Raw genomic sequence first — 11,329 nt, 5'->3', positions numbered from 1 at the left:
AGGAAAGAGAGGGACAGTGAGGTGACCATAGGTACGATCAAAGAGAGGTTTTTAAGGGATTTAAAAACAGAGAGATGGCTAGATGAATGGGTAGAGGCAAGGAGTTTCATAGGGAGTAACTGCTGAAGGCCTAGCCAACAATAGCAGTGTGTAGGGGGATACGTAGCAGGCCCAGGTTAGCTCAGCAGAGGAGGTGAGCAGAAGGAGACGACCACAGAGACAGGAATTGCGAGGACATGAAGGGATTTATAGGTGCTAGCAAGACATCTCTACAATGCAATATAGTGTTTATGCTGATAAAATCACAATTACCAAGAAGAAAATTAAATTAATGACAAAGAATCATATAGCTGTTGCTAGGGTAAGTGTTTCAGCATCAGGAAAATTTTACCCAGCAAATCTAGCTGAGTGTTTAGCAATGTCATCTTCAGGTGCTCTAGAAACAGCTAGAGGACTGTAAATTGTCCATTTTTTTGTTTATCTTTGCAATGCAAACATTTCATTGGAAGTTTTATATACTTATTTTCTGTAACAAAAGTCAATTATTTAATCGATGATGGATACTTGATTTATCCGTCTTGCATAAACTGTTACCTGAGTCTTAATCCTACTTTGTACTGGAAAGCTAAATTTGACACCTATGAAAATAATGGAAAAAAAACTACAGCAGAAACATTGTACACACATTTAAGAACTTGTTTTGTGTGAATCTGAATACATAAAAATCAATAAGGGTTACTCGTGATGCTTCGCTGTCATTAACACTATTATAGTGGAAAATAATGAAAATGCTGGTACAGTTTTTAATTACAATTTCTATTAATAGAACCCTTAAAAAATTGGAAACTGCACAATAAGTGTTTAATTGAGGAGAACCTAAGTGGGTTCATTATTTATAATAGTACCTAAATAATATCAAAGATTGTGTTATGGCTGAGAACTTTATGAAGAGAATTGACTTAATACAATTAATGCAGGTAACTGCATCATGGTTATATGATTCCATCTTTAAAAGGAAATATTTCCCATACACTGTTGATTTACAGATTTGGATGAAATTGGAAGAATTTCTATTTTTATAATATCTTATCACTTTGAAACATCTGAAAAGCTTAACAAAATTGTTGTCAAATGACTGTTTTATACACATTTGGTATTTTTTTATTAAGCCTAAGTTTGCTGTGAACTAAAACCTACCATTTCTGAGGATATGCTTACAAAACCTCTCACACACTCCTGAAAAGAACAAAATAAAGGTCTATTGTCTGACCTCTTGTCTCCCTCTTTGAACCATTCTTGTCTTTCTCTATTTTAGAGATATAGAAAAATCCCGTTATAACACCCCTCCCCTGCCCTCTCATAACCCTAGCCCTAACCCTGTGGACCCACACTAACCAGAAACACAGAATGCGCAGCTTCTGGCATTGACAAACCAGCTTCCTGCAGAGAAGGATGTCAAAATGATCAAACTCTTCAACTTTCCTTGTTCTTCCTTCCTCCTCTTTCAATTTACAGTTTTTTACAACCCAAGTTTAACCTCATCCAGCTTCATGATCTAGCTTTCCTCTTTCTTATTCCGATTAACATTTCTTTCAGGCCAATCCTTGGCTCTTCATCTAAGTTTCTCAGTTTCAATGTAAATGTTGAAATCATTTTGACAAAAAAAATGCTTACAAATGTTCTGTAACAGACAGTTTTTAAATGAATGCAATACACCGATGATCCACATTCAGAATTTGTTTCCTTTATTCTGTTGGGCAAAGGGTTAGTGACTTTCATAAAAACTGTTAACCATTGCAGGTAGTCAAAAAATGCAGCTTATTGAGCATTAACCAGACCGTTGCCAATTTATTTCTCAGGATTGTCTGTCACTGATGGAAGTGAGCATGCCTCAGTCAGTTAATGAAGCAATTCAAGTGTTCACCTGTACCAAACTCCGCTCCCCGATCACCCCAGTCCTTGCCAGACTGCACTGGCTGCCTGTCCCAGAAAGGATCGACTTCAAGATCCTCACCCTTGTCTTCAAATCCCTCCACTCCTCTGCACCCCCTACCTCTCTGGCCTCCTCTCTCCTCAAATCAGTGCCCGTTGCCTTCGTTCCTCGGGTCTGGCCTCCTCCTCATCCCCCGAGTCCTCCACTCCACCCTCGGCAGCCGTGCCTTCAGCCACTATGCCCCAAGGCTCTGGAACTTCTTTCCTCACTCACTTCGCCTCGCCCACTCTCTTCCTATTTTCAGGTCTCGGCTGAAGACCTTTCTTTTCGACCGTGTCTTTGGTCACCTTCCTCCCCCTGGCTCAGCCCCAGGATCCGTAACTGTGAAGCACTCTGAGATGCCGTCCGGCGTGGAGGGCACTGTATAAATCCAAGTTGTTGTTGTTCAACGTGTGGACACATTAAACGTAACATTAAGCTTGCCAGCTAAAATTACTTGTCTTGGCAGACAATCATGGGACAGTATCAACAGCAGTAAGGGAGAAGTTTGCGTTCAAGACTTGTCCAAACCTCTGAGCTAAAAGACTGCTGACCATGTGTTAACATTAAGGGAAACTTCTGCAAAAAATGGAAATACGTTTAACGTATGCTATATTTTAAAGTATTCTTATTTTCAACCTTACCCGGATTGGATTTCTTCTTTGTTGCTTGTATACTTTTGCTGTGCTTTTCTGCCGTTTCATGCTCTGGTGATTTAGCTTCTAGGTCAGACTCTGGGATAGTTTCATAGCCTGAATCAAAAATGAAGAATCAGTTACTGGAAGTACATACAAATATCATCAATAACATTAACTTGCTTTATATAGTGCCCTTCATGCAGGGTAGTATCTTGGAGCACTGAACAAAGGCAGATTTTGACACAGACCCGAAGGAGAAAAGGGGCACAGTCAAAGAGCAAAGTTTTCAGATGCGGCTTGAAAGTAGGTAAATAGGAGAGGGATTGAGGCAGGGAGTTCCATAGGTTCGGGGTGTAGTGGCTGAAGGCATGACTGGTGATGGTGGAGTGGATAGTCCGGGAGACACACAGGAGGACGAGCCGTTCAAGCGAAGGGGTTGGGTAGAGGAGTGGAGAAATAAAAGACCCATATGACACTTGATAGCTGTTTGAGGGGACACTGCTAGATGCAAAGTTGATGCGATATTTGCCTACAAAATACATGAAAAGGGCAATATATCAAATGCAAGATGTTCAGCAATTGCAAACAGCATGAAACTGCAATACGCAAAGCAAAAAGAATGCTGGGCTAAATTTCCAAGTCAGCTGCATTCAAATTCCCAGAAGTTATTTTCAAGTCATATGGTTCTCTGGTCAGGCTACATCTGAAGTATTACGTACAACTCTGGCATATGTCTCATTATTGTTATTATTATTATCCCTTTAATACTCATTGATTTCCTCTGCACCCTCGAGTCTGGACAGTTTAGCTAGAATTGTACCAAAAAGAACCAGAGAATTTAATTACAACCTCAGTCCAGCAGGATGTATGTCAAGGTTGCACTATTTCAAACTGAGAGAAAAGTATCCAGAGTGCACCCAGAGATCCTGATTTGTGACAACAGGCTATATTGATGGTGGAAGTTGTGCACATTGGGCTTTGATAGTTCCAAACTACAACTTAAACAGACTACCAAAAAGGGATGCTGTCTAGAATAGGCCTTCACTCTATCTATAAATAACCCTCGAATCTGGACCAAGTCCAGAGCAACATGCATTTCCAGATGCAAACTAATAAACAGTGTTAAAGAAGTGACGCTTTGGCAAATACTATTTGACAAACAATGCATGCAATGCGTGTCACTGCAATGTGACCTTTGCAATTGAATCCATGTTATATGACACTTTTGGAAGCTGATCTCGCATAAGATATCAGCTCAGGAGATAATCAGTGGATTCAGGTGGAGATAAAAATTAACTGCCAAAAATTTTAAGAAGGAAACACTTAAATATTTTTCCTGAATGAAATAAAGGAAGTACGATATTTACTGTTTATTTCTGTTTTGTGAATGTACTTAGGACTGAATCAAGTGAACTTTGAATGACATATCCAGGAAAATACAGCAATGTAATAAAATATACAGAATTGCATTTACTATTAGTCATTTATTTTTTCAGTTTTATGACCCGGATTTTGAAGACTTGCACTAAATAAACTGTAAACAGCAACAAAAAAAAATTGGATGTCTTAGCATTTCAAAGTATTACATTTTTGTGAATAAAATTTATCATTCCAAAGTAATCTTTATAGAACTTAGTACAGTATTCTCTGCAAACTCTCTGACTCCTCTCCTCATAACTTGCATCAGTGACATAAAATTACCCTTTTTCTGACATAATATTGAGCCAAGAGCAACAACTTAGCAACCAGGGCTTTTCACTCATGAAAAGAGCTATCTTAGAGGAAACCATATAGATGTACATAAGATGGAAAACTGAATTAAGAAAGTAACCCAGAACAATACTTTTACTTATGAGAAGGTAACTGGACAAAAAGGAACAGGTTCAGTGTTGTGAAGTGTAATTTCAGGACTGAAACAGCTGGAACAGGTTCCCAGCAAGGTTGGTTGGGGCCAGCAAACTGGGCTCATTAAATAAACAGCTTGATGCTTTAATGGGAAGACAGTAGTGTGTGTACTCTGGAATCATAAGATAAAACGGGCTGAATGGCCTTTCTTATCCGTACTTCTCTTGTATTCTTGTGAACTATGACTGTGACTATGGAGCAGAATAACTGAAATACTGCAATGTAAATTATGATCAGGAATAATACCAAACTATGTTTAGCAGTTAGTAACACAGAGGCTTATGTTACATCTGGCCAACGGCAAGTGATAAGCCCTACAGGGGACATAATGGATACCCAGAAATGATTACTTGGCAGTAATCACATGGATAGTTTCAGATGACATCATAAAAAACAGTTTATGAGTTTCGTCTGAGCTTGGGATGAGACTGCAGTGTGGTAATCACTCCCACGTGTGAAATGTTTTTCATAACATATACTCCTAGAGATTGAGGAGGCTGTGTGATTCTGCTTCTACTTGTCCATGGCAATCACTAACAGCCAGAGCATTCAAGTAAAATTATATGATAGATAAAGTTCCACTCACAACTTTCATGCCTATTTTGAAGTCATTCACAAAGTAGATGTACTGGCATACTGCCTCTGGAAAGTAGCCAGTGTACGGAATTTGACAAAAATCAGTTTGATTTACTATGAGGTGTAAAAGTATTTATTTACAAAATGAAAGTTATTCACTTCTGCTCACAATTCTAGTAAACTACAATGCAGTCTTATTATAGCTCACTTTTTATAGGGTGGATTCAGTTATAACGTGTGGTAGAATCAGTGTTGTCCCATTCGCTGTGTTAAGTGTGTAGCCAGCGCATTCGCTTCCTTGGCACTGGATAGCTCTTGCGCTAAAGTATCTGACTTTCAGGTAATTAGATGACGCTATGACTTCTTGCTTTGCACATGTCCAACCATAGAAAGTGACGTCAGTGCCAACCTGTGACCTGAAGGTTAATCTGTTTTTTAGCACAAACAGGCTGCGAGCAAGGCAGCCTGTTGTGCAATGTGTATGTGCAGTGAAACCTGCTATTGCAGCCTCATTACAGTTGGGTCGGAAATTTATAGATCCAACCACTGCATATAACAAGGGTCCCCCGTAGTTAAATGAGTTTCTCCACCATTACAAATTCACTATGTGAGTAACCATAACAAAAAAGTAGTTATACTCATTCTGGTGTTGCCATTTCAAACAAATCTGATCGCTCCAGCTACAGTTTCATTCTTTACAAAAAAAATTGTGTAGCAACAACAGGATCACCAAAACTACAATGTATAGACATCTGGCAGCATTAAGTAGTACAGGATTAAATCTTGTTAAATACTACATTGATTCATATACGGAACTCTGTCTGGTTTGGATACTCCTAGACACACTGATGGGTTCCCTTGTGTGTCAGACACCTGGCTGATATTTTAAAAAAATCCTTGAAGAGTAGGGTGAAAAGCAAGGTATTCATTAGGTCATGCTACTTAAAATTAACCAGCAATCATCTTCTGTAAGTGAAGTAAGTCACTAAGAGAAACAGCAGACGTTCGCTCACCGATAAGCTAAAGTTCAGGCCTCCATAAGAAAAATGCAAATGTTTCCAGCTTTTAAGCCCATGGGTATGAAACAAAAATATAGACAGCGGTTTTCTGGCTATATGATGTGGAATTCCCAGTTGGTTTCACATGTTACAAACAGTTTTGGCTATTACTGTAATCCAATAACAACAGTTTTACCCCAGAGTCCCTACCGTTCTCAACTTCAACTAGATAATTATTTGTCGAGGACAAGTTTGCAGGGCTATAAAGGAGAGAACGGGGAAGTGAGATTGATTTGGATAGCTCTTTTAAAATAGCTGGCATAGACACGATGGACCGAATGGCCTCCTTCTGTGCTGTATAATTCTATGATTCTATGATCTTATATTTTGGTTGAAAATTTAAACTTCAAAACTGGATAAGCTACTGCCTGAATTTTGGCCCTAATTATGTACCTAAAGAATATTAGGAAAGAAGCTAAGAAACAAATTTCACTTGATAGAAACCCTGAATAATCTGATATTAAATTTAGTCCAGTTAAAGACAATGGGGTTGAAAAAGCACTCAAACAGCAAAACCACTACATTAATAATGCCTCGAAGTGTCATTTAAATTTTCTTAGTGCACCATCACGACTCCCATGGCCTCAGCTGTGGCAATATTATACATTAAAACAAAGTATGTTTAGGGGACAGTCAGATGACAAAGGTTTGCAGGGTTTCTGTGGTCATCACAAGATTTCACAAATCAGTGTGATGTACATTGTATTCTGTGCACCCATAATGACTCAAGTGCTTTTTCAAGTTAACCAGCTAACCCCGCATAACTTGCCATTGAAAGCACTGTCTGGCAAGCTTCTGTTGTTTATCCAGCTAGAACCACGCTAGCGTTAAGGTTAACGTGATCTGAGTGGGAAGAATTCCGCTTAAACTCTGGGAATACAGGCCACTCACCCAATAACAACAGATTGTATTTACAACAAAAACTTACAACTTGCACTTATATAGTGCCTTCCACGAACAACAACAACAACAAGATTCCATTTATAGAGCGCCTTTCACGTCAGGAGGACGTCCCAAGGCGCTGCACAGTTGGGTCATGACCCGAGCAGGGGGGAAATGGTCAGGGTGAGGGGAGGGAAGGGAGGGAGAGAGGAGGGGGAAATGGTCAGGGTGAGGGGAGGGAAGGGAGGGAGCGAGGAGGAGGAAGAGAGTCGAGAGGGGAGCTGAAGGCACGGTCAAAGAGAAAGGTTTTGAGACCGGCCTTGAAGGAGGAAAGGGAGGAAGCGGCGAAGGCACTGGGGGATGGAGTTCCAGAGCCTCGGGGCTGAGAGGCTGAAGGCCCGACCACCGATAGTAGGGCGGTTGGGGCGGGGGACGTGGAGCAGACCGGAGCCAGAGGAACGGAGGGTACGGGCAGGTAGGTAGGGGGATAGTAGGTTGGAGAGGTAGGAGGGAGCGAGGCCGTGAATGGCCTTGTAGGTGAGGATGAGGATCTTGAAATCAATCCTCTGGGGGATGGGGAGCCAGTGGAGGCGAGCGAGGGTGGGAGTGATGTGGTCCCGAAGCCTGGTGCGGGACAGTACACGAGCTGCAGAGTTCTGAATGACCTGCAGCTTGTGGAGGGAGGTGGCGGGAAGGCCGGCGAGGAGAGAGTTCCCATAGTCCAGCCTTGAGGTGACAAAGGCGTGAACCAGGGTTTCAGCAGCGTGAGGGGTGAGGTAGTGCCGTAATCTGGCGATGTTCCGGAGGTGATGGAAGGCGGTGCCAGTTGTGGTGCGGATGTGAGGGAGAAAGGACAGCTCAGGGTCGAACAAAACGCCGAGGTTCCTGACTGGCTTTGAGAGGTGGAGAGTGCAGCCTTGGATGCTGATGGTGTCAGCGCCTGAGGTGCGGAGGCGCTGACGTGAGCCAATCAGGAGGGCCTCGGTTTTTCGCACGTTGAGCTGAAGAAAGTTGTCTCTCGTCCAGGACTCGATGTCGGACAGGCAGGCTGTCAGGACATCGGTGGTCGTGGAGTTGAGAGTAGAGGAGGAAAGGTAGAGTTGGGTGTCATCCGCATACATGTGGAAGTTAACCCCATGTTTGCGGATGATGTCACCGAGGGGGAGCATATAGAGGGTGAAGAGGAGGGGACCGAGGACAGAGCCCTGAGGGACACCACATGAGACAGTACGAAGGGTAGCTTCTCAGAGCGCTTAACAGAGCCAGAGCCTGACTACCATGTATATACAATTTAGAGTGTCTTTCGCATAAACTAAATGCCTCAAAGCACTTTATAAAACAAGTTTAATTATAAATTAAGTTATAAATGGAATTATAAAAGCAACCACAGCAGCTAATTTACATCAGCACTGTCCAACAAACAATATGAGAAGTAATCTGAATCTAGGTGTACATTTGGAAATACTATGTCAAGGCAACCAGGAGCCACTTAAATACAAGGTGGACAGAACTCAAATTATTATCATAATGACACAATCACACAAAGGGGTGATAACCTGAAAATAAATAATGAATATGGTTTAATATATATAGTCACAGCTACCAAAAGCAGGATATGAACCACTTTCTTTCACAGATACCAAAATCTAAAGTTATCTGCAGAAATCTCTTCAGCCTTTGCATCATATTTAACTCCATGCCAACTGACAAAACAGAAACATATGGAGAAATGTAATAGGAATAAAGAAAACATTGCTATGAATCAGGTATTGAGAGACTTAAGATTCTTGATACTTTTAATATATGGCTTAGATATAGTGACTTAGTATACAATAGATGGCTTAGACTGTTCTGTATAAAGCCTTTGATGAAGCAAAATCTCCATGTTTGCAGATGTACAAAACTAGAAAGCAAAGCAAATAACAAGGTATGAAAAGAGCCAGATTTCTGTGCATGTACACAGTGAGTGCAGACTGCTGACATAACACTGGTTGGTATTTTATGAACCCCAACTACTGTGCTATTACAGGCTCTATTCACAGTGCATTGTTAACTGCGACACCAACTTGCTTCAGGACCCCTGCATTTCCCACCCCACCATCAGCATCTCTGCCCCACACTCTCGAATTCTATCCCGCAATCCCTCGATCTCACCCCGTCTCTTGCCTTCTTCAAGTCCCATATGAAGACCTTCCTCTTCGACCGTGCCTTCGTCTAGCCTCCCACCCCCAACTGCCTTCCTCCCCTTCTGACCCCAACTCCCAGCTTGGGTCCAAATCCCGATTGTCCAGCACCCTGGGACTCTTTGCGACCTGAAGTACAATTTGCTGTTGTTGAACTACTCCATGACATACGTCGTGCTTTAAATCCTATTATTGCTCTTCACATTCTATACTGCTGGCCCGACTCGATGCCCAACAATGGGATTTGATATAGGACGACGTGATTTGAAGCACGACAACTGATTTTGATGAGTGATGTTGGGATTTAGGATTTTTAAGTTTAAAAAAATGTCAGGTTCACATCCCAATTACATTATAAGTGAACTTGTGTTATAACAGTGTTCTCCTGCAATGCCTTTCATATAAAAGAACTTTAGTTGAAGAACTTCAGGCAAGTTTAGGCAAGTTTCCTTACTCCATACATTGTTTACCTAGCAGTAAGTAGGAAACTGGTTGTTAGTCGATTGGTGGATCATTTTTTCCGAGGATAACAATCCCTTTTAAAAAAAATTTGGTCATTCACTCCACAACTGTTTGTGCGACACTGCTGTGTGTAATTGGAGGCTGCATTTTACCCCACAAAAATATACAGTCAATTAACTTTACAGTATACTCTGTGAAGCACTTTGAGACGTCTCGAAGACATGATAAGCCACTTTAATAAATGCAAGAATTATCATTATTATTTAGTGCTCCTGATCAGAATCCTGGCTGATTTCCCCTCCTTAATACAAGGCATATTTTCTGTTGCCCTGCTAAAATCAGTTACGTCAGATTAAACCTGGGATCGTCCAGTGAGTGTGTGGCACAGTTACTCTCTAAAGCCATTAGGGAAGACTGACACACTTGAATTCTGCTAAAATAGCAAGTAGGAAGTTTGACTGAGCTAGACAATAGACAGTATTTTCCTTTTGGCAATGTTTTATTATGGCTTGGCCCATAACCCAGTGCAAGTAAATAAATAAAACTGCTTTGGCAGACAAGCTGTGGTGGGAAATGTTAACTTGCGTTGGTTTCAAATATTGCTAAATCTGACCTGAACCGGAAAGTGAGAAGCACTGTATTACTGAACAGTCAAGAAAGATACTGCAACATCTCGTAATATTATCGTATGATAAATCCAGTTAAAAGTACAAAATCACTGAGAAATACTTCTCCCAGTCCCACAAAGTACCAAAATGTTGCTGTAACTCAAAGGCAACCTACCATCTATAATTTGGAAACTGGAGAACTAAAATAAATACCATAACTCTGTCAAGAAACTGGCACATTGATGGAAACAGCATACTTGCACTATCATAAGAGATCTCTTTACATAACATTAACAGTGATAACAGCACCCTTTATATTGCTTACAACAAACATTACATCAGTGCTGGGTAACTGATGAATTACTCAATACACCATTACTCAATACAGTAAAATCATAGAGTCTAAAAGTATTCAAAGAACAGAGAAGAATTTACATTTTGAGAGTGCTTAATCAAGCTAAAAGATCTCAAAACATTTCAGCGGTAATTGTCCAGAATGCCAAGACATATTTAGTCTTAAAGGTCAACAACAACAACTGGCATTTATATGGTGCCCTTCACATGGGGTAGAGTCTGAGAGCACTGAACAATGGTGCAGTTTGACGCTGAGCCAGGGGTAAAAGAGAGGTGGCAGTTGAAGAAGAACATTTTCAGATATGATCTAAATTTGGGAAAGGGCAAGGTGGAGGAATTGAGCCAGGGAGTTGTGGCAGAGTGGCTGAAGGCATAGCCGCCAATGGTGCAGCAGAGAAGTCAAGGGACGCACAAAAGATCCAGGCTGGCCGAGTAAGGGGGAAAGGCGAGGAATGGGTGCGAGCAGGTTGGAGTTCTGTGACAGGGGAGCCAATTATATAATTTAATTTTCTTAATGGAATTTTCTTAATGGAATTAGGAGGTGATCTCTTAAGTCTGAAACATCCCAGGAAGTATTTTTTTTAACCTATCTAAGAATAGGTAGAACTGCTACACTAACATGAAATATAACTGGTATTTGAACATTAGTTTAATAAAGTGTGATCATGGTAATCGAGAGTACAATGCAGAG

The 11,329-nt window shown here is 41.0% G+C and overlaps 1 protein-coding gene across 1 annotated transcript in view; it reads right to left on the bottom strand.

Annotated features, from left to right (window-relative positions):
• Positions 1 to 546: 546 nt before the first annotated feature.
• bbs9 (Bardet-Biedl syndrome 9) overlaps positions 547 to 11,329 on the bottom strand; it is a 168,944-nt gene continuing 158,161 nt past the window's right edge. Inside the window, exons 23-24 of the mRNA XM_007900881.2 lie at positions 2,617 to 2,724; positions 547 to 638 (exon numbers count right to left, since the gene is read on the bottom strand). Of these exons, the coding sequence (XP_007899072.2) occupies positions 547 to 638; positions 2,617 to 2,724 (200 nt within the window). The remainder of the gene's footprint in view (positions 639 to 2,616; positions 2,725 to 11,329) is intronic.

Source organism: Callorhinchus milii, unplaced genomic scaffold (assembly GCF_018977255.1).
Source record: "Callorhinchus milii isolate IMCB2004 unplaced genomic scaffold, IMCB_Cmil_1.0 Scaffold2, whole genome shotgun sequence".
Lineage (NCBI taxonomy): Eukaryota > Metazoa > Chordata > Chondrichthyes > Chimaeriformes > Callorhinchidae > Callorhinchus > Callorhinchus milii.
The sequence above is the reverse complement of the archived record's forward strand: the minus strand, read 5'-3'. Positions and strand labels throughout refer to the sequence as shown.